This window comes from Papaver somniferum, chromosome 5 (genome assembly GCF_003573695.1).
Source record: "Papaver somniferum cultivar HN1 chromosome 5, ASM357369v1, whole genome shotgun sequence".
Classification (NCBI taxonomy): domain Eukaryota; kingdom Viridiplantae; phylum Streptophyta; class Magnoliopsida; order Ranunculales; family Papaveraceae; genus Papaver; species Papaver somniferum.
This window is the reverse complement of record NC_039362.1, coordinates 2,272,907-2,296,852: the sequence shown is the minus strand read 5'-3', so window position 1 is coordinate 2,296,852 and position 23,946 is coordinate 2,272,907. Positions and strand designations below refer to the sequence as shown.

At 36.7% G+C, this 23,946-nt stretch overlaps 1 protein-coding gene across 1 annotated transcript; it reads left to right on the top strand.

Moving 5' to 3' along the window:
* Nucleotides 1–17,095: 17,095 nt before the first annotated feature.
* On the top strand, nt 17,096–18,153 carry LOC113277175 (GDSL esterase/lipase At2g04570-like). Its single transcript, XM_026526334.1, has 3 exons — nt 17,096–17,344; nt 17,450–17,568; nt 17,665–18,153. The coding sequence occupies exons 1-3, from the start codon at nt 17,197–17,199 to the stop codon at nt 18,151–18,153; spliced, it is 756 nt and encodes a 251-aa protein (XP_026382119.1). The 5' UTR covers nt 17,096–17,196.
* The last annotated feature ends 5,793 nt before the right edge of the window (nt 18,154–23,946 follow it).

Below are 23,946 nucleotides of genomic sequence, written 5' to 3'. Positions count from 1 at the left end.
TATTCACCGTTAGATGAAAACCTGATTAGATTCAAGCTAATATTTCTCAACCGTTGGATCGAAAACTTAGCTTGTTACACACAAATGAGATGTCCAATTTTGGGTTTATGTAGCCGTTCCCAAACATTAACATTTGTTGGTTCAACAATAGTTAACCAAATGGTTAGCCATATGATTACTTTCATATCCACCATATTATTCTTCACCATAACTAGTTCAAATGACTCAAATGAACTAGTTAGAGAGTTGTTCAATTGCTTATATCTTATGTAACTACACAAGACACAATCGAAGCAAAAACGGTTTGATTCACTCGAATCGGTTCTTGAACTTTATAGCCACGGTTTGCAAAAGCATTCCTTAGTTTATATAAACATGAGTTCAAGAACAACCGATTTTAGATATAAACTTCTGAAGTTCGCGGACTAGGTTCGCAGACTTAAGCTCACAAAAGGAGTTCACAAACTCCAGCAGAAATTCTCGGGCCGAGAACTTCCGCCAGTTCGTGGACTTAGTTCTTGGACTTGGCTCACGCCACATTCGGTTTATCTTGATCAACAAAGTTCGAAAACTTTGGTTCAAGGAATAAGGACTTATACATATATGTGTTTCCACAACAATGCTTATATCCTCCCAATGGTTATGTAATCTAAACTCTCATTTCAATCGTTGAAACATTCTCAAAGGACGTTGTATAGCCATTATTCACAGACCATTTTTCGTCAGAGCAATTTCCAAAGTGATTGAAACATAACATGACATTCGTCACTAGGTAAAGATGAATTTGGCTAAAGCGAAAGCGTACCAACACATATTTCGAGAAATAGATAGGCGAGTTACACTCGGCTCGAAATAGCAAATGTGTACCAAGTCGGCCTGTCCGTGAGTTGGTGGTGCGTGATCAGAGATGTTCTTGTCCATATCAGATCGCTACAAACACAGACTTATGAGGTCTTTAATGTGTTTGCCTTCTCTGATACCATTTAAAAATGCGGAAGTCTAACAACCACACCCAACAATTCGTTTGGCAATCTGAGAGGACTTACTCCAATATACTTTCTAGAGAATCAACTAGACAATCAGACTCAATCTAGAGTAAAGTATATCAAAGAGCTCAATATCTCTAACTCTTAACTCAATTCGCAATCAGCAAATAGAAATCTGCGATCCCGACTGAATATAAGAGGAGTTACTTGAACGGTACCAAAGACCAATGTTCAAGTGTCAATCAATGTAAATCAACAACCAAAGGTTGGATATTCTAATTGATTTATCTTAACGCACAACCTGTGATATTTCAATTATATAACATAATATAATGCGGAAAAAATAACACAGACACCAGAATTTTGTTAACGAGGAAACCGCAAATGCAGAAAAACCCCGGGACCTAGTCCAGATTGAACACCACACTGTATTAAGCAGCTACAAACTCTAGTCTACTACCAATTAACTTCTCCATGGACTGTAGTTGAACCCTAATCAATCTCATACTGATTCAAGGTACAATTGCGTTCCTTATGTCTCTGATTCCAGCAGGATACTACGCACTTGATTCCCTTAGTTGATCTCACCCACAACCAAGAGTTGTTACGACCCAAAGTCGAAGACTTGATAAAAAAATCTGTCTCACACAGAAAAATCTATAGATTGAATAAATCGGTCTCCCACAGAAATACCCAAGAGTTTTTGTTCCATCTTTTGATAAATCAAGGTGAATAGGAACCAATTGATAAACCAGACTTATATTCCCAAGAACAACCTAGTATTATCAATCACCTCACAATAATCTTAATCGACTAGAGAAACAAGATATTGTGGAAACACAAACGATGAGACGAAGATGTTTGTGATTACTTTTATCTTGCCTATCGGAGAAATTAATCTCGAGTCAATTATTTCAATTGTACTCAATGCAATAGAATCGAGCAAGATCATAACATGTAACTACAAAGAAAATAGTTTGGTCTGGCTTCACAATCCCAATGAAGTCTTTGAAGTCGTTAACCTACAAGGTCTCGATAGAAACCTAAGGTTAAAGGAGAATCGGCTCTAGTTTATGCAACTAGTAACACACATGAGGTGTGGGGATTAGTTTTCCCAGTTTCTAGAGTTCTCCTTTATATAGTTTTCAAATCAGGGTTTGCAATCCAAGTTACCTTGATAACAAAGCATTCAATATTCACCGTTAGATGAAAAACCTGATTCAACCAAGCTAATATCTTTCAACTGTTAGATCGAACTTAGCTTGTTACACACAAATGAAATGTACCCTCATTTAGGTTTATGTAACCGTACCTAAATGTGTACACCATGTTGGTTCACAAATAGTTAACCGAGGTTAGCAATATGATTACTCTCATATCAACCTTATTCATCTTAACCATAACTAGTTCAAATGACTCAAATAAAACTAGTTAAAGAGTTGCTCAATTGCTATATTCTCATAGAATTAAACAAGAACACAACTGAAGCAAAATCGGTTTGATTCACTCGAATCAATCATGAACATTATAGCCACGGTTTGCAAAGATTACAATCCTTATTATATAAATATTTATGTTCATGTTTAAAACCGATTTTAGAACTTTAACCTTCAAGTATGCAAACGAGTACACATACTTGAAATACCCGGACTAAGATTGAGTTACGCCTGTATGCAAAAAGGTACGCAAACTTCAAATCCCAGCATAAATTCTCGGGCATGAACTTGTACGCCAGTACGCAAACGGGTACGCATACTTAGGTTCCCGGATTTCTGAAACCAACAGGTACGCAAACGGGTGCGCATACTGGTTCCCGAACATGGATTACATATGTGCAAGAGTGCACAACATGACATATCCAATAATGGTTAAGTGTTCTAAACTCTTATTTCAATCATTTGAACTTTCTTAGAGGATGTTATATATTTGTTATTCACAAACTATTTTTCATCAAAGCGATTTTCAAGTTATTGAAATAATCATTACGAAATATTCCAAGACAACACCAATGATTGTATCACACAAACCATGTAAGATTTTACTCGGCAATTTTCACATGATATAAGATGAACTTGGTCGAAGTGAAAGCTTGCCAACACATATTTCGATAAATATGTAAGCGAGTTAAACTCAAAATATCAAATGTGTATATAGAAAACTATATCGTAATACAACTTATGTCTCAATATTGGAGATAGAGTAGAAATATACTTTCCAAGTTATAGATGAGTTCGATTCTCCACATACCTTTTATCGATGAAGTTCCACAAGCTCCCCTTAGTAGTTCTTCGTCTTCAAATGATGAACACCGTGAAAACTAAGCTCAACTACACAATCTATGTCCTAGTACGAAACATCTATAAATAGGCTAGAAATCAAGACTTATAGTTTTGATCACTAACATTGACAAACATGCTTGAGATAGCAACACATACGAGTTCGACCGAGCAGTGCTCTAACAATATCCCCCTTTGTCAATTTTAGTAACAAAACTATCAATACATATGGATTACAAAATAAATAAAAATTTGTAGCTTCTCATCCAAATGCTTGATCTCCTTGGCATCTTCAACACGACTCGAAAACTTCGTCACTTCCAAGTACACCATGATCCTAAACGTGTTCAACTCAGCATCATAGTTGTTGAAGATCCGTAGCAATAACAATAAGAAAACAAATGCTCTCGATCATTGTTATATACAGTGTCATAGTATCATTACACAACATCAAAATTCAATTGTATCACAACTTTTAAAACAATACTATGGTGATATGTATCACTCCCCCTTAGTCAACATTCTTCTCTTCTAAGATTGACCCATCAAATCAAAAGATTTGAAGTTTACACGATTATGTATATGATATAATATTGAAAATTCTACAGATAAGATGATGTGAGTGATGCTAAATATTATATTTGATATAAATGTGATATATGATTAACATATATCATTTTTATTCATCTTGTCGTTAGATACTATAATCAAATGATATATTTGAACGACGACTTATTGGTTATCAAATATGAAATACTAGCTTCTACCGAAAGAAAATTCCTTCAAAGAAACAAATTGATGCAAGAAACATTAATTTTCCGTAATTGTTAGCATAATTCAATATGTACACCATATGTTAATTTTTTCTATGAAACAATAGAAGAATATATTTTTAAATCACCGATTTCTAATGTTTCGTCTAGAGCCCCTTAAAACTTTGGTACGACTCTTGCCACATATAGATTATCTGTTTAATATCTTAATAAAATATACTTTATATTATTAAATTTCCTCTCAACACGCATTTTTTATTTGAACCAAGACTATACGGAGAATCAAAATGCAAGATAATATTATTACCTGAATTGAATCAAGCTTTAGGCTTTAGCTCTCAGGATAAATCATAAAGAACTAAGAAAATCCACCAATTACCTACAAGTAATGTGTTGTAGCCATCAGATTAAGATAGAATAACCATAAAACCAAAAACCAAGTTTGCGAACTCCTTCCGTGAGCTTAAGTCCGCGAACCCAGTCCGCGAACTTGAGCAGGTTATATCTAAAATCGGTTGTTCTTGAACTCATGTTTATATAAACTAAGGAATGCTTTTGCAAACCGTGGCTATAAAGTTCATGAACCGATTCGAGTGAATCAAACTGTTTTTGATTCGATTGTGTCTTGTGTAGTTACATAAGATCTAAGCAATTGAACAACTCTCTAACTAGTTCATTTGAGTCATTTGAACTAGTTATGATAAAGAAGAATATGGTGGATATGAAAGTGATCACATGGCTAACCATTTGGTTAACTATTGTTGAACCAACAAATGTTAATGTTTGGGAACGGGTACATAAACCCAAAATTGGACATTTCATTTGTGTGTAACAAGCTAAGTTTTCAATCTAACGGTTGCGAAATATTAGCTTGAATCTAACCAGGTTTCCATCTAACGGTGAAAATTGAATGCTTTGTTACCAAGCTAACATTGATTGTAAACCCAGATTTGAAAGACTATATAGAGGAGAACTCTAGCAACTGGGAAACCTAATCCCCACACCTTACGTGTGATAGTAGTTGCATAGCTAGAGTCTATTTTCCTTTAACCTTTGGTTTCTTCTTCTAAAACCAGGTTAACGACTTAAAGACTTCATTGGGATTGTGAAGCCAGACTGATACTACTTTTCTTGTAGTTGTGTGATCTGATCTTGCATCTTCTAACTTTACGAGTACAATTGTAATAATTGGTTCGAGATTTATATCTCCGATAGGCAAGATAGAAAAGTAATCACAAACACTTCGCCTCATCATTTGTGATTCCACAATATCTTTTTTCACTGCGTCGATTAGGATTATTGTGAGGTGATTGATAATACTAGGCTGTTCTTCGGGAATATAAGTCCGGTTTATCAATTGGTTCCTGTTCACCTTGATTTATCAAAAGACGGAACAAAACTCGTAGGTATATTCGTGGGAGACAGATTTATCTATTACCGTAGACTTTTCTGTGTGATACAGATTTGTTTACTAAAGACTTCGAATTTGGGTCATATCAACTCTTAGTTGTGGGTGAGATCATCTAAGGGAATCAAGTACGTAGCATCCTGCTGGGATCAGAGTCGTAGGAGCATAACTGTACCTTGGATTAGTGTGAGATTGATTGGGGTTCAACTACAGTCCAGACCGAAGTTAGTTTGGAGTAGGATAGTGTCTGTAGCGGCTTAATACAATGTATGTTCAATCTGGACTAGGTCCCGGGGTTTTTCTGCATTCGCGGTTTCCTCGTTAACAAAATTCTGGTGTCTGTGTTATTTCTTTTCCGCATTATATTTTGTTATATAATTGAAATATCACAGGTTGTGCGTTGTTCAATCAATTAGAATATCCGACCTTTTGGTTGTTGATTTAAATTGATTGACACTTGAATATTGTTCTTTGGTACCATCCAAGTTATCTCTCTATTATTTGATAAAGAATCCCAGATTTCCATTTGCTTGAGTTTATATCAAATCGAGAGATTGAGATATAAACTCTTTGATATACTTTTTATCTTGATTGAGTCTGACTGTCTACTTGATTCTCTAGAAAGTATATTCGAGTTTGTCTATACAGATTGCTAAGCGAAATATTGGGTGTGGTTGTTGTACCCCAATTTTTTCAATTGGTATCAGAGCAGGCAAACACGTTTAAGACCTCATAAGTCTGTGTTTGTAGCGATCTGATTACGGACGAGTCTATATCTAATAACATACATGTTCATAAATTACCAGATGATTTTCAAATCTTGGATTCACCGGAGAGGACTGTCACATCTAGGTCAATATCCAAACATTCTCTTAATGTAAAACCTGTTGAAGTCTGGGAAACACACCTAGAAGAACAGTTGGATAAACTTTCTGATGAAGGTGATTCATATATTGATAGAAATGTTGATGAGGAAGTCTCTGAGTATGTGAAGGTTTTGAATTTGTTAGAAAAGAATAAGATGGCAACTTCTCACGTCACTCCTCTTCTGACTCCTCTCTGTCGTGAAAACAAGATATTGAGAAGATGTTACGCAGGTGTTTATGTTTCGAATCGTTCTAACGAATCGATCCTCAAGGATTCTGAGGAAAACCTACGTATGAAGTCACTTGAATATGATAATATTTATCAAAAGTACTTTTTGTTGGAAGAGAAACTTGCAGAATCTGAAGCAAGGTTTAACTCTCAGCAAACAAGTTTTGATGACAGAGAAAGCGCTTATCTCGCTCGAGAAAAACTCCTTGAGGCTGATTTAGGTGCTGCTCTTGATAAAATCAAGATGTTGGAAGATGACTTGAAAAAGTTCAATACTAGTTCAAGCAAATTAACCACTATGCTAGGATCAAGTAAAAATCATCGTGATACACGAGGATTGGGTTATAAGGGAATAGATGCTCCAAGTATTAGCAAAGAGGTAAAATTTGTCAAGGCTAGTGATTCTTCTCAACAAAAGGTTTCCACTGATGGAAAAAGTGAAATACCTTCACCGGCAGTTAAGGTTCAAAAGAGCAAAGTATATCAACCTTCAAAACCAGCACACATGAATCCGGGTAAGAACGTTCCTTATATTTGTCATTATTTTGGAAACAAATGTCACTTGGAAAGGAGATGTCGTTTTCGTATAAGGAATGAAAACTTCATGATATTCTTGTGTTGGGTGTCAAAATAAGTTATTAAACCGGGAACATATGTTAAGGCTAACGCTCTTGACATTACGGGTTGTAAACGTCCAACCTTTAGGCAAAGGAATCAGTGCTGTGATAATCCTAGATTTGCCTATAAACGTCATACGAAGTCTTTTCACAATTGTAATGATTATAAAAAGAATAAATTTGTAAAGACGAAGACAAGATCCGATGCTCCCAATTAGAGAAAGACTAACTTGCAAAAGAATAGTCAATCCAATTCTCTTCCGAGAAATCTTGAAGAGAGTAATGGGAAGAAGGTTCTGGTTGTTCCTAAACGCACTCAGAAGTGGGTTCCAAAGAAAGCCAATGATGCTTTGAGTGTGAAAAGGAATGATCTTCCAGAAAATTCCATGACTATGGAGAAGGAAGTATCCATGATGTTGGAACTTAACAAGTTTTTCGGAAAAATGGAATTGGATGTGAAAGGTTATAAAAGCGATCTCTTTCATGATAATCCAAAGATCACTTGTGGTGAGCAAGACATTGTTAAGCCCAACGCAACTTGATTGTGTTGTAAGTGCATCCTCACCAAGGAATGCCCCGTTATGTATACGGTGAGGGAATCACGAGAATTAGGGAACACAAATTATGTTCGGTAAGGCGGTATAATTCAATTGGAATTTTATAAAGAGGTATGTCTATAAACTTGAGCAAGTTTTATGTTTTTATTACTTGTTTGAGTACTTTTAATGATCCATGTACCTTGCTTATCGTTCATTTCTACCTAACTTGATCTGTGTTTAAGGTTCTTAAACGTTTAAGTTAGAAAACATTAGTTCGGGATGTTTGGAATTCATGGTACACATACCAAGTATGCATAACATCATTTAAAACCAAAATCCAGGGGTTTAAGTTCACAAACCCCGTCTGCATACTGCTTTAGGATACGAAAATTCGTTTGCAAACCCGTATGCATACTTGACGTCTGATAGACACATTTTTGTGTCTAATTTGATCTCAATACTATATATTGTTGGCACTCGATTTTGTACTAATTTTGTTATTTTATGTATTTGTAGGTATTTTTTGGAAATAAACATTTTTGGAAAATTCTGCTCGAAAAGTTGATTTTGTCACCCGGAGGACAAGTGTTGTTCGGACTCTCGATTTTGGATAAGGGGTAACCTAATTACTAAGGGGCACCCCCAGGTCACCCCAAGGCAGCTGCTGTTCGGACCCAAGTTCTGGTTAGGGGGAGGACATCTTCTTCCCAAATTCAAAAAAACAAAATTGGCGGGAAAAAATTATTATCAACTGGCAGATTTAGGGTTGGAAGTTTGGACGGGATTAAAGGAGATTCAATGGCCCAAATTAAATGGGTTTGTTCCTAGGGCCCAAATTAAAGGAGATAGAGCTGGTATGGGTGTTGGATTCGGTCAAAATTGGTTAGATAACCGGTGGTAATCAAATCAGGGAAGATATTCTAAAATAAGAAAAATATTCTATTCTTGGAATTCTTGGATGGAAGAGACGTGCATGGGTTGATTTTATTGGCTGGAAACAATCCCTACAGCTCAAGGATGACGCGTGAGAAGAGATAAAACATGGAACAATTCGTAACAAATCAGAGAATTAAAGAAAAAAATATCGGGAATATTTTCATTCACTGCCGAGTAATGGGAAGATTTTTTGGATTAATGGAGGAGATTCAATGGTTCAATTACGTATAAATATGTTCCTAATGTGCTACAGAGAGGCTGTCGAGAGTTGGGAGAATATAGGAGAGCCACAGACGCAGAAATCAAGAGTTGATCAAACTCTGTTTCTGCTGCTGCTGCTGATGAAGAACACCAAGAACGCGAAGAACGGACTAGCGGAAGCAGTCGTTTATCAACAGTGAAAGAGACTCACCGGCGTGGGTCGTAGCGTTTCAGCTACAACAGCACTTCAGCTCTGTCGTTTATTTTGGACGCCTTCTGTTGGTCGCAGAATCCTGTTTTAGAACATTTACTTATCTTTCTCTTCATTGTAAAACACTTTTGAGCATCAATGAAATATTTTGAGAGGTTTTTCACCATGATGAGCTAAACCCAACACTGGGACGACGGAGGAGACCGTGTTTCATCCATGTGGTAATTTAAATTAATTCTTTATTTACTTTTTGCACCAATTTTAATTGAAATAAGATTTTAAATTAATTACTTGTGATTTCATTTGATGGAGTATGCTTAGTCCTAGGGATTTTTGATATTCCATGCTTAAGAAATACAAGTAATATTTTATAAAATATATCTTGGCAATAAACTAGAGTTAATATTTGTTTTGTTTTGAACTATAATCGCCTAGAATTAAATTCTGAACCACTTGAAAATGAAAAATGGCCGAATCTTTAGTCCCAGTAACTCTCTACCAATTTGTAAATATTTTTGTATATAAATTTTATAAATCTAAAAATCCATTACCTTCACAAGTTCGAGTTTGAACGATACCCCTTATCATCATTACTACAACCACCAAAAATCTTTTATCAACGTCGATATTCGGTAAACTTGTTTTGGCCCTAACTTCTTCGTCCTAACTTGGATTGACCTCATTCTTTTTTCACTCTCTTCCTCTTTGGATTCTCTTCAAAATGGAGATGATAAACCTTGAATTTGGATGAGTTAAGATTGGTATTTGTCCTGTCTCTTTTTTTTGAGTATTTTGCTCCGTTTCGTTGCACTTGTTCCACTTCTCTTGAACTTGGGCACTTGTATTCTTGGAGTACTACTCTTCTAAGATAATTTGTAGCTTTTCCAAGAATGTTGTTGGTGAATCACAAAGAAGGAAGTTCAAGAATGGAAAGTAGTCCGCAGTGCTATGGAATTCTTGAATGTTCACAATCATCCTTTGTGGACTATGGTGCATAGTCGTTATTGACTTTGTATGTTCTTCTTTGTTAAGAAAATATTTTTATACTCCTTTGGTAGCTATTATTGGTGTAAATCCATGCGAAAAAGATTGATTCTACCCTATAAGGACAAATCATCTTGTATGTGCATTACGAGTTTGTCTTGATGCCTAGGAAACTTCTTATGAGAATTTATTCTTGTTTTTGAGAAGGATTACTAGAGTTTGGAATAGCCATTATTATGATTACACATAGCTATGTCCAACGTTTTCATCTTCATTTTTTTAGATTTATTGGTTTAAATTCTAAAATTGTTTGGAAGATGATTTTTGTAGTATTAATCTTTATGGTTTTATATATTGCAATATTGTTATGGTATATGGGTGTTTACGTCCGTGAACTATGATTGTCCCATACCTTGTCAAAAGTAAAGTCTTTCGTATGTCGATATGCATGTATTGATAAAAGAATGAATAAACTTTTGACAAATACAAAAGTTAAGCCTATTATGTCAATTATTGATGGAAAATAGGTTAAAATCTTTTTTTTGCAAGGATTATGTCTATTGAATGTCGTTATGTGAATAGTGGTGGAAAATAGAATGAATCCTTGTGTATTCCGCAGTATTGATCTTCCCTGATCCATATTTTATGTATTACTGTGATACTTCATAAAGTGTCTTATGTTGAGCATTGAACGACCAAGTTGATTATTTTCATGATTAGCTATGTTGTTGTTCCGTAAGCTACTTTATGTCGAGCATGTTCAACTAAATTAATCATCTTGTTTGGTTATTTAGTTGTTACTCCGTAAGTTTTCTTATGTCGAGTACGACCAATTAAATTGATTACTTTTGTGATTAGTTTGATTGTGTATTTAGATTAGATTAATTATGGGTTCTCTTGTGATTAATCCAATTGTATATTTTGAGTCTCCATAAGCTCACTTATGTTGAACATTTGTCGATTAAATTAATCATGGGTTCTCTTGTGGTTAGTTTAATTATTCAAATTCATACTTGTATGTGATTTGTTATGTCCAAAGAAATCCTTCTTTTCCTTCGAAATTAAGGTCGCTCTTATTGTTCTCTCGGGAATGACATTTTATGGGGGAGAGTTCTTTTGAACTTGTGCTTAATTGCCAAATCTTTGTGGGGAGTGTGACTGTGGAATATTTTAGGGTTATCTTGTATCTTTACAAACTCCTTGATGAATGCATTTAGCTTCGGCTTTATGATTGCATCTAAATTAGATGATATACCTTTGCTTTCTTTTGGTCAAGAAATGTCTCTTTCAGAAATTTCATTAGGATCTCGTTCTTGTACCTTTGCCAATTTTATTGACAAAAAGAGGGAGAATTAATATGTAGTTCACACTACAAATACATATGATTTTCGGATCATTATGTAAGGGGGAGTGGTTTCCATGTGAGATGGAGTGTTGACTAAGGGGGAGTTATACATATCACCATAGTATTGTTGTTGAAGTTGTGATAAAATTGGACTTTGACCTTGTGTAATAATACTATGACACTGTATAACAATGATTGAGGACTATTGTTTTCTTGTTGTTATAACTACGGATTTTCAACAACGATGATACTAAACTTACAACCTTTGGGATAATTTGAATACTTGGAAGTGACGAAGATTTCGAGTAATGTTGAAGATTAAGCATGTGGAAAAGGAGCTACAAAAGTTAATTTATTTATTTTTTTAATTCCATATGTATTAATAGTTTTGTCACTCAAATTGACAAAGGGGGAAATTGTTAGAGCATTGCTCGGTCGAACTCGCATGCCATGCTATCTCAAGCATGTTTGTCAATGTTAGTGATCAAAAATATAAGTCTTGATTTCTAGCCTATATAGCTAAAGGTCTCGGACTAGGATAGAAAGTGTAGTTGAGCTCAAGAATCCATGGCAATCATCATACAAGACGAAGGACTACTCAAGGAACTGGTGGATCTTCATCGACTAAAAGGTATATGGAGACTTGAACTTTTCTGTCACTCAAAAGTCTATCTACTCTATCTCCTACTCTTGAGACAAAAGTCGTTTTGATATATAGACTTTCATTATACACATTTGTTATTTCGAGCCGAGTGTAACTCGCCTATATATTTCTCGAAATATGTGTTGGTAAGCTTTCGATTTAGCCAAATTCATCTTTACCTATTGACGAATGTCATGTTATGTTTCAATCACTTTGGAAATTACTATGACGAAAAATGGTCTGTGAATAACGGCTATATAACGTCCTCTGAGAATGTTTCAATGATTGAAATGAGAGTTTAGATTACATAACCATTGGTAGGATATAAGCATTGTTTTGGAAACACACATATGTATAAGTCCTTATTCCTTGAACCAAAGTTTGAGAACTTTGTTGATCAAGAGAAACGGAATGTGACGTGAGCCAAGTCCACGAATTGGCGGAAGTTCTCGACCCGAGAATTTCTGCTGGAGTTTGTGAACTCCTTCCGTAAGCTTAAGTCCGCGAACTTCAGCAGGTTATATCTAAAATCGGTTGTTCTTGAACTCATGTTTATATAAACTAAGGAATGCTTTTGCAAACCGTGGCTATAAAGTTCATGAATCGATTCGAGTGAATCAAACCGTTTTTGCTTCGATTGTGTCTTGTGTAGTTACATAAGATCTAAGCAATTGAACAACTCTCTAACTAGTTCGTTTGAATCATTTGAACTAGTTATGGTGAAGAAGAATATGGTGGATATGAAAGTAATCATATGGCTAACCATTTGGTTAACTATTGTTGAACCAACAAATGTTAATGTTTGGGAACGGCTACATAAACCCAAAATTGGACATTTCATTTGTGTGTAACAAGCTAAGTTTTCGATCCAACGGTTGAGAAATATTAGCTTGAATCTAATCAGGTTTTCATATAACGGTGAATATTGAATGCTTTGTTACCAAGCTAACATTGATTGCAAACCCTTATTTGAAAGACTATATAAAGGAGAACTCTATCAACTGGGAAACCTAATCCCCACACCTTAAGTGTGATACTAGTTGCATAGCTAGAGTCGATTCTCCTTTAACCTTTGGTTTCTTCTTCTAAAACCATGTTAACGACTTAAAGACTTCATTGGGATTGTGAAGCCAGACCGATATTACTTTTCTTGTAGTTGTGTGATCTGATCTTGCATCTTCTATCGTTACGAGTACAATTATAATAATTGGCTCGAGATTTATATCTCTGATAGGAAAGATAGAAAAGTAATCACAAACACTTCGTCTCATCGGTTGTGATTCCACAATATATTTTTTCGCTGCGTCGATTAGGATTATTGTGAGGTGATTGATAATACTAGGTTGTTCTTCGGGAATATAAGTCCGGTTTATCAATTGGTTCCTGTTCACCTTGATTTATCAAAAGACGTAACAAAACTCGTAGGTATATTCGTGGGAGACGGATTCATCTATTGCCGTAAACTTTTCTGTGATACAGATTTGTTTATTAAAGTCTTCGACTTTGGGTAGTAGCAACTCTTAGTTGTGGGTGAGATCAGCTAAGGGAATCAAGTACGTAGCATCCTGCTGGGATCAGAGACATAGGAGCAAAACTGTACCTTGGATCAGTGTGAGATTGATTGAGGTTCAACTACAATCCAGACCGAAGTTAGTTTGGAGTAGGCTAGTGTTTGTAGCGGCTTAATACAGTGTATGTTCAGTCTGGACTAGGTCCCGGGGTTTTTCTGCATTTGCGGTTTCCTCGTTAAAAAAATTCTGGTATCTGTGTTATTTCTTTTACGCATTATATTTTGTTATATAATTGAAATATCACAGGTTGTGCGTTGTTCAATCAATTAGAATATCCGACCTTTTGGTTTTTGATTTAAATTGATTGACACTTGGATATTGGTCTTTGGTACCATCCAAGTTATCTCTCTAGTATTTGATAAAGACTCACATATTTCTATTTGCTTGAGTATATATCAAATCGAGAGATTGAGATATAAACTCTTTGATATACTTTTTATCTATATTGAGTCTGACTGTCTAGTTGATTCTCTAGAAAATATATTAGAGTTTGTCCATACAGATTGCTAAGCGAAATATTGGGTGTGGTTGTTGTACCCCCATTTTTTCACTTCCCAATAATCATACTCCAAGACCATGTTGTATTGTTGGTGTCATTGTAGTACAGTGGTAAATTCTAGTGACCAGAGTTCGAAACTCGCCAACACCAAATTTGTTACCGATCAAAAAAAAATGTTGTATTTGAAAAAGCGAGGGTCTAACAACCACACCCAATATTTCGTTAGACAATCTATATGGACTAACTCCAATATAATTCCAAGAGAATCAACTAGACAGTCAGACTCAATCAAGGAAAATATATCCAAGAGTTATATCTCTGTTTCTTAATGTAATTAGCAAATCAAACAGATATAATCCGTAAGCCTAATTATTATGAGAAACAACTTGAACGGTACCAAAGACCAATGTTCAAGTGTAAAAATATTAGCTTTAATCTTAAATCAGGTTTCAATACGAAACATTCCGAGTCTATATCAAATGACTGTCTCACACAAATCATGTAAGATGTTACAAGACGATTTTCACATGATCATATTTTGACTTTCGTCAAGAATAATGATGAACGTAGTTAAAGCAAAAAGCTTTCCAACACATATTTCGAGAGAGATATAAGCGAGTTAAACACAACTCGAATTATTAAATGTGTATAATGTAAAGTCTATGTAGTTATACGACTTAGTTTCAATAGGGATAGAATAGAATAGACTTTTGAGTGATAGATGAGTTCAAGTCTCCACATACCTTTTGTTGATGAAGTTCCTCCAAGCTCCCCTTAGTAGATCTTCGTCTTCAATCGGTGAACGTCGTTAAGTCTAAATCTCAACTACACATTCTATCCTAATCCGAGACATAGCTGTAAGTAGACTAGAAATCAAGACTTATAGTTTTGACAACTAAACTTGATCGCAAACAAGCTTGAGATAGAAACGCTTGCGAGTTCGACCGAGCAGTGCTCTAACAATCCCCCATTGTCAATTTTAGTGACAAAACTATCAATATATATGGATTAAAAATAAATAAACTTTGTAGCTTCTCATCCAAATGCTTGATTTCCTTGGTTCTTCAATATTCCTTGAATTCTTCGTCACTCCAAGTACTCTGGTAATTCTGAATGTGTTCAACTCAGCGTCGTAGTTGTTGAAGATCCGTAGCCATAACAATAAGAAAACAGGTGTTCTCAATTATTGTTATACAATGTCATAATATTATTACACAACATCAAATTTCAATTATGTCACAACTTTGACAATAAGACTACGGTCATATGTATCACTCCCCCTTAGTCAATACTTCATCTCACAATGAAAACCACTCCCTCTTACATAATGATCCGTAAACCATATGTATGTAGTGTGAACTAAAAAATAATTCTCCCCCTTTTTGTCAATATAAATTGGTAAAGGTACGAAAACTAGCGGGATCATAATGAAATTCTCAAAGAGATCATTCATGACTAAAAGAGAACATATCAACTTTGTTTCGATGATTTCACATAGTCGAAACTTAGTGGAAAATCCGATTAAATTTCTGTTTTTCATTTCCGTGCAAGTCAAGGCAAAAAAAAAATCTCCAATCTGATTTACGCGTTTCTGAACTGTTTAGATCTTTCCAAACTCTCTGTTAGATATGTGAGAATCTTTTGAGAGTTTATCGTGAATCTCCCAAATTTCCAAAAATAAGCCAACAAAAACCCGATATCCTCTACACCATGTTTTATAGAAAATTTGGTTATCCAGCCCAAATTAATCCAATCTAACAACCATACCAACCCTGTTTAGCTCTAACAAATCCAGCCCATCAAAATTAACGATTTAATCTCTTTAAAACTCGTCAAAAATCTCTAACCCTAAACTGGCGGTTCAAACTAATTTTTCCCGTCAATTTCAGAATTCAAATTTGGGAAGAAGATGGTCTACCCTATCCTCGGCTGGGTCCCTTTAGCACATTGTTGGGGTGCCTTTAGTAATTTTTTGGGTGCCTTTATCACTTTTCGAGCCAAATTTGAAATGTTCATTTTCCAAAAACACCTACACTCACGTGAAACACCATAGTCAGTAAGAAAAATGAGCATTATCAATATATAGAATCGAGACAAATAAGACATAAAATTAATGTGCGTATCAGGTATATACTTAGATGAAATCCTAATTTAGGAAGTGATAGATCCGGGAGATGGAGGATCGCCCAATATGGGTAGAGAGGCCGACCAACCAATGGGCATGAGGACCGTTAGTTGGTGGTGGTGAGACCGGTTAGGCGGTGTGCGGGGGATTGTCCAACTGGTGTAAAGAGGACTAATCAAAACATGGAGGATTAACAAAACAGAGAATCAATCAATTTGTTAATTAAGGAAGGAGTGAGACCGGCTGGCCACATGACAAAGGGGACCGACCTGGTCCGGCCACGGTGGTGCACGGGTCACCATGTCGACAACTGTCCATCCTGAGAATTTTGTTATTTTTGGTGGTCATTCGAGCATTATTTTATATTTTCAGAAGAGTTTGATCTTGATTGAAACTATCGATTTTGCTTGAAAACAAAAGTCAAACATTATTGTTTTCCTCTTCTCTAATAGCATCATCAGAATTTTAAACAACGTGTTCTTGGTCAGTCAAGGATGTACAATCCTTGAGTTCAATTACGGTGTTAGGGCTTCATTGAATCCTGAAAGCATAATTCGAGTGACCTGTTATACATTCTTCTGTTTCATCCTTTAGTTCCAACAATAATAATATCTAAGAAGACGGAAAATAAAACCCTTTTTTTCAAAGTGTTTATGCTAAAATTCAAAATTCTCACCAATGATATTTCGCTAGGATTGTTAGGCTGGCATCAAGGTTGTATTTAGTCGCTACCAAGTTCGATTACTTGTGGAGTTTATACGGTAGTTTTTCCTAGACTGACTAATCCCATGCAACAAATTCATGCCGTAAGCATGACATAGTTTGTTTCTTTTTTAAAATAGAATGAATGAAGAGTACTTCTATTTTATTGATTGTTGGTTTTCTCTAACAATGCCCCTTCCGTGATATTATCACTCATTAATCCATCGTCTGATTAACAAGCAACTGTTAGCAGGGGAGCTTGAATTTGGATAAAGCCGAGATAAAATGGTCTATCAAAATAGTGTAGCATGTTTTTTCATTATACACTGCTTACTGTTATTTTCCGCGGAGGGGCGAGCAAATGTCCCTGCCATCATTGTTTTTGGAGACTCAACCGTTGATGCAGGAAATAATAACCAAATTATAACTGTAGGTAAGGCTAATTTTAAGCCATATGGTCGAGATTTTGAAGGTGGCAAACCTACTGGTCGGTGGTCCAATGGAAGGTTAGTTACCGATTACATTTCTAATGCTTTAGGAATCAAGCCATCTATACCGGCTTATTTGGATCCAAATTTTGGTATAGAAGATTTCGCAACTGGTGTCACCTTTGCCTCTGGTGGAACGGGTTACGATAATTTAACTGCACTCATAACAGTAAGTTGTGCTCAGTAGGTTGCAAGATTAATTATTCGTTTTCCGGATTATTTTGACGAAAGCATGTTTTTAATTTCAAAACAACATCGTATGCAGACCGTTCTGCCTCTATGGAGGGAATTGGAATACTTCAAAGACTACAAGGAGAGGTTAACTAGGTTTCAAGGAAAAGATAAAGCTACCAAGACATTAAACGAGGCATTGTATATAATAAGTTTAGGAACAGTCGACTTCCTTGTGAATTATTTCCTCTTTCCCATACGATCTTTAGAGTACAATATCGACCAATATGAAAAGTTTCTCTCCCAAAATGCTGGTAATTTCATCAAGGAACTTTATAATCTGGGTGCCCGAAAAATATCAGTAAGCGGGTCAGCTCCAATGGGGTGCTTGCCGATGTTGCGAAACTTGAATATAGTTCTGGGAAGAACATGTTTTGAATTCTATAACAAAGTGGGTAGGGATTTTAATGAAAAGCTAATGAAGTTGGTCGAAAACATGAGAAAACAAGTTGATGGGATTCAAATTGTGTTTTCTGATATATACGATCCAGTGACGAAAATGATTCAAAATCCTTACCTATAGGGTGAGTTATCTGACTTATACTTGCTCATTTATTCACGAACTGCACCTTCTCTTTTCCTAGTTTGATTTTCTTATTGTTTCATAAAATAGGTTTTGAGGAAGTGAAGAGAGGATGCTGTGGGACGGGAATGACTGAGGTAAGCTACCTGTGTATGCTGGCGAAGTCACTGTCGTGTAAAGATCCGACTAAATACATATTTTGGGATGCATTACACACAACTGACAAGGCAAATGGCATAATTGCTGATATTCTGGTGAAAACAAGCCTGGCTGAGCTAATCTGAATCACTCCGCTAGTAAAATTTAGTACTGATAAGCATAAAGAATCCACAAGTATAATCCTAAAAACGTAGTACACAGTATACAGTATGTTGTTGCTTTTGTATCAGTTGTGAATATGGGTATTTCTGTGAGATGGTTACAAGAAATGGCGGAACATGTAACATGTAAGTCATAACAGATAAAGGGTATATATACAAGAAATGGCGGAACATGCCGATATGGAAACGATTGTTGTTCGGTAATAAGTAGAATGCAATGGTGGCGCAGCGTATCAACGGTAACTCAACTCAATCTAGAAATTTAGGTTAAAATTTCCAGAGACCTGACTTCTTGAATCGAAGAATTGAATCAAATTTCGATGCAAGGCTCTGGAATTGATGACAAAATCAAATCAATGCAAGGCTTTAGAGAAAAACTCTAGTTTATCATCTCTTAAAAACTGAATGACAAAAACTATCTTACAATCCCTTATTTTTAATAGCCTAACTTTCCTAAAAATCGAGCATCTAAAAAAGGAAATCATAAAAGAAAAGGAAATCTAAAAAAAGGCCAAAATTAGGAAAGGTATCAAGATGCTGCATCAGGTCCCGCCGGGGTTGAAGGATTCGACCACGAATCTGGAACTGGATCTGGTGGAACAAAACGTGATAAATCACGAATATTGAAGACATCCGAAGTGTTGATGTTTGCTGGAAGTTGTAGGCGATAAGCATTGTCATTAATTCGTTCCACGACCGTGAGAGGACCTATTTTCTTTGCCTTGAGTTTATTATAAGCATGAGCCGGCATTCGATCTTTAGTGAGAAATACCCAAACTTGATCACCTACTTCGAAGAGAACACGACGGCGACGAGAATCAGACGCAGATTTGTACTTTGAGGAGGATGATTCGAGATTGGCAATAACCTGCGTATGAACCTTATGAATGTTGTCTACAAAATCATCAGCTACACCATGAAGACGTGTACGGTCTGGAAGAGTAGATAAATCCAAAGGACCACGAGGGAGAAGACCATAAACGACCTGAAATGGACTGAACCCCGAACTTCTATTTAGTGAATTATTATGAGAAAACTCTTCTTGAGGAAGTTTTGAATCCCAATTTTTAATAGAATCACCCACAAGGCAACGAAGCAAATTCCCCAAAGATCTATTGGTCACTTCTGTTTGGCCGTCCGTTTGAGGATGATAAGCGGAGCTCATGTCAAGGATGGTTCCTAGTAATTTCCATAAAGACCTCCAAAAATGACCTAAGAACCGAGAATACCGATCAGAAACGATGGAAGTTGGCAATCCATGGAGTTTGTAAACCTCTCGAAAGAAAAATGTTGCGACTTGGACTGCATCTGTTGTCTTTTTACATGGAATGAAGTGTACCATCTTGGAGAAACGATCAACAATGACAAAGATTGAATCGAAACCCTTTTGTGTACGAGGAAGACCCATCACAAAGTCCATACTGATGTCTGTCCATGGTTGTGTTGGAATAGGGAGAGGAAGGTAGAGACCGGCATTCGTGGCATGACCTTTTGACGTATGACACACTGTACAGCGTTCGACAAAACGCTCAACATCACGTCTCAATGCAGGCCAAAAATAAGACTGAGAAAGTAAATGCAACGTCCGGTCGCGACCAATGTGACCTTCATTATGTGTTTCAACAACAAGTTTAAGACGGAGGCTGCAGTCTGGAACACAAAGACGACTGTATCGAAAAACAAAGCCATCATGCATAGTGAAATCTCGAGAAAGAACATTCTGAACGTCAAGAAGAACTCGACTAAAGAAATCATCAGACTCATACAAATCAGCAAAGGTGGAAAATCCTGGAACTGAGACATGAAGAACACTCAGCAAAGAATGGCGACGACTCAGGGCATCAGCAACTCGATTGGAAACACCTGACGTGTGTTTGATAACAAACATAAATTGTTTCAAGTAAGATATCCATGATGCATGACGAGCTGAGACTTTATCTTGACTATTCAGGTGTTTTAAAGCATCATGATCTGTGTAGAGAACAAATTCTTTATGGAAAAGATAATGTCTACAGTGTTTGATTGCTTGAACCACTGCATAAAATTCCACATCGTAAGTACTATAACGTAGACGATCTCCAGCCAGCTTTTCACTGAAGAAGGCGATAGGCCTGTTGCGTTGGCTCAAGACAGCACCAATGCCCAACTAAGAAGCATCACTATGTAGCTCAAAAACTTGAGTAAAATCTGGAAGAGCTAGTATAGGTGTTGATAACAATTTTGTTTTAATGATCTCAAAAGTTGTAGTTGCTTCGGTAGTCCAAGTGAAGACACTATCATGACGAATACAATCAGTGATAGGTGCCATCAAACTGCTAAATTGCGGCACAAATCTTCGATAAAAAGATGCTAGACCATGAAAACTTCGAGTTTCAGATAAAGTAGTAGGAGTAGGGCAAGATTTGATTGCTTCTACTTTTCCTGGGTCGACGGCTAGCCCTTCTGCTGAGACGATGTATCCAAGGAAGTGAACCTCACGAGAGCCGAACTCACAATTCTTTAGTATGGCAAATAGTTGATCTCGACGGAGAACAAGAAGTACTTCTCTCAAGTGTGCAAGATGTTCTGTTAAGGACTTACTAAATATGAGAATATCATCAAAATAAACGACTACAAACTTACCTATGAATGGCCGAAGAGATTGATTCATAACGCGCATGAAGGTGCTTGGTGCATTGGACAAGCCATTCAAAAAGTCCTTTTCGAGTTTTAAAAGCCGTCTTCCATTCATCTCCTGGACGGATTCGTATCTGATAATAACCACTTCGAAGATCCAGTTTAGAGAAAATCGTTGCAGCTCCAATTTGATCTAATAGATCGTCGAGACGGGGAACGGGAAATCTATAGCGTACTGTAATTTTATTTATAGCACGGCTATCGACACACATCCTCCAAGATCCATCCTTCTTTGGTATAAGCAAAGCTGGGACTGCACACAGACTCATACTTTCACGTAAATATCCCTTCAACACAAGATTGTCAACTTGACGTCTAAGTTCTTCATGCTCACTCGGACTCATATGATAATGAGCTCGATTAGGAAGAACATCATCTGGAATTAGATCAATATGGTGTTGAATGTCTCTGAGGGGAGGAAGGCCGGGTGGTAACTCATTGGGAATAACATCCTGAAACTCCTCCAATAGTCTTTGAAAGTGTTCTGGAGGTGATGGTAAAGGCTCTCTGACAACCGAATTGATCAATATTAGAACACATCCCTCTTCTCGAAGTGTTTGTTCAAAAGCCTTTTGTTGCAAGAGAAGGACTGGAGATGATGGTGTGTGTTGTTTCTCGGGCAAAGAAGGATGTAGAGTGAAATTGCGATTATTGTAACGAAAACTGTAGGTATTACGATAGCCATCGTGTTGTACTCGAAGATCAAATAACCAAGAGCGTCCTAAGAGTAGATGGCAAGCATCCATCGGAGCAACTTCACAATGAATCTGATCCTTATATGAATCACCCACCGAAAAAGAAATCAATGCTCGTCGAGTTATGAGTACATCGGTTTTCCGATCCAGCCATGCCAACTTGTAAGGGTTAGGATGTAGTTCTGTTGATAATTGAAGCTTGTTTACAACTTCCTCAGCAACGACGTTTTCGCTACTTCCAGAGTCAATTATGAATTTGCACACCTTGCCTCCAATAATACACTTTGAATGAAAAAGATTATGTCGTTGAGGGTTGATATCTGTTCCACGCGGAGCTAAACACACACGTCGTAACATTAATGCTGGTCCACTATCAGCTGTAAGAACCTCCACTTCATCTTGTGGCTCTGCAGCTTCCTCATCATAAATTACTTCAACGTCATTACCAGCAGTGTCAAGGAGGAGGCCTCTTCTATTTCTAGTGGGGCAGTTAGACTGTCGGTGACCTATATCTCCACAAGAAAAGCAACGAAGTGAGTTTGGTCGAGTTTGCCGATTGTCAAGAGCTGGAACAATGTGTGTGTCTTCTTTGACAGAAACAGCGTCATCTGTCGCAGTCGGAGTGTGATTTGGTCGAGAAGAACGAACAGTAGACCAGGATGAAAAGGATGATTTAGTTTGTGCCTCAATAGTTAAAGCTTGTTGATGTGCTTTTGACAGTGTCAATGGATGGAAGAGATTGATTGTGTGTTGAATCTGTTGTCGTAATCCTGCTGTAAACCGTGCTACCAGTTGACGCTCAGAGTCTTGTATATCAACTCGATTGAGAAGTAAAAAAAATTCAGTGGAGTAATCAGCCACAGATCGGGTGCCTTGGCGGATGGTATGGAGACGCTGAAACATAAGCTGGTCATAATTGTAAGGCAAGAATGTTTTCTTAAGTTTAGATGTAAGTTAATCCCATGACGTGATCTTCGGTTTTCCGAGACGTGCACGAGTTGTCTTCAATTGTGTCCACCATGCAGCTGCTCTTCCACGAAAACACATCGTTAAAACAGGAATACATCGATCCATTGGAGCTCGTTTGAACTCCAGAATTTCTTCCACCGTGACTATCCAATCGAGCAGTTCTTCAGCCGAAGAATTTCCATGAAACTCTGGTATCTCGGTTTTGAATCCTGTTTCCCAATGATTATCTGCTGCTGCAATTTGGACGTTGTCTTGTGTCAGGGGACGGTTGTTGCGTAGATTTGCAAAGGGGTTATCTATTTCTGAAAACGGGTTTTCTTCGTTGTCACCATCATTACTGTTATTATTATTTTCATGTTCAATATTATCTCGAACTGGTGGTGGTTGTTGCTGAACATCAAGGGCTTGGAGAGTGGTAGTGATCGTGGCCATCTGGGCTTGTAGCTCAGCAATAGCATCTCAGGTGATTTCTGCTTCAGTACGCAATGGTGCACGACGAGGTCTTTGCATCGTGTTATCAAACAAGGAACGTAGTTGTCTCTGATACCAACCTGGCGCAGCGTATCAACGGTAACTCAGCTCAGTCTAGAAATTTAGGTTAAAATTTCCAGAGACCTGACTTCTTGAATCGAAGAATTGAATCAGATTCGATGCAAGGCTCTCGAATTCATGACAGAATCAAATCAATGCAAGGCTTTAGAGAAAAACTCTAGTTTATTATCTCTTAAAAACTGAATGACAAAAACTATCTTACAATCCATTATTTATAATAACCTAACTTTCCTAAAAATCGAGCATCTAAAAAAGGAAATCATAAAAGAAAAGGAAATCTAAAAAAAGGCCAAAATTAGGAAAGGATCAAGATGCTGCATCACTCCGCTAGTAAAATTTGGTACTGATAAGCATAAAGAATCCACAAGTATAATCCTAAAAACGTAGTACACAGTATACAGTATGTTGTTGCTTTTGTATCAGTTGTGAATATGGGTATTTCTGTGAGATTGTTACAAGAAATGGCGGAACATGTAACATGTAAGTCATAACAGATAAAGGGTATATATAAGAAATGGCGGAACATGCCGTTATGGAAACGATTGTTGTTCGGTAATAAGTAGAATGCAATGGTGGCTTGT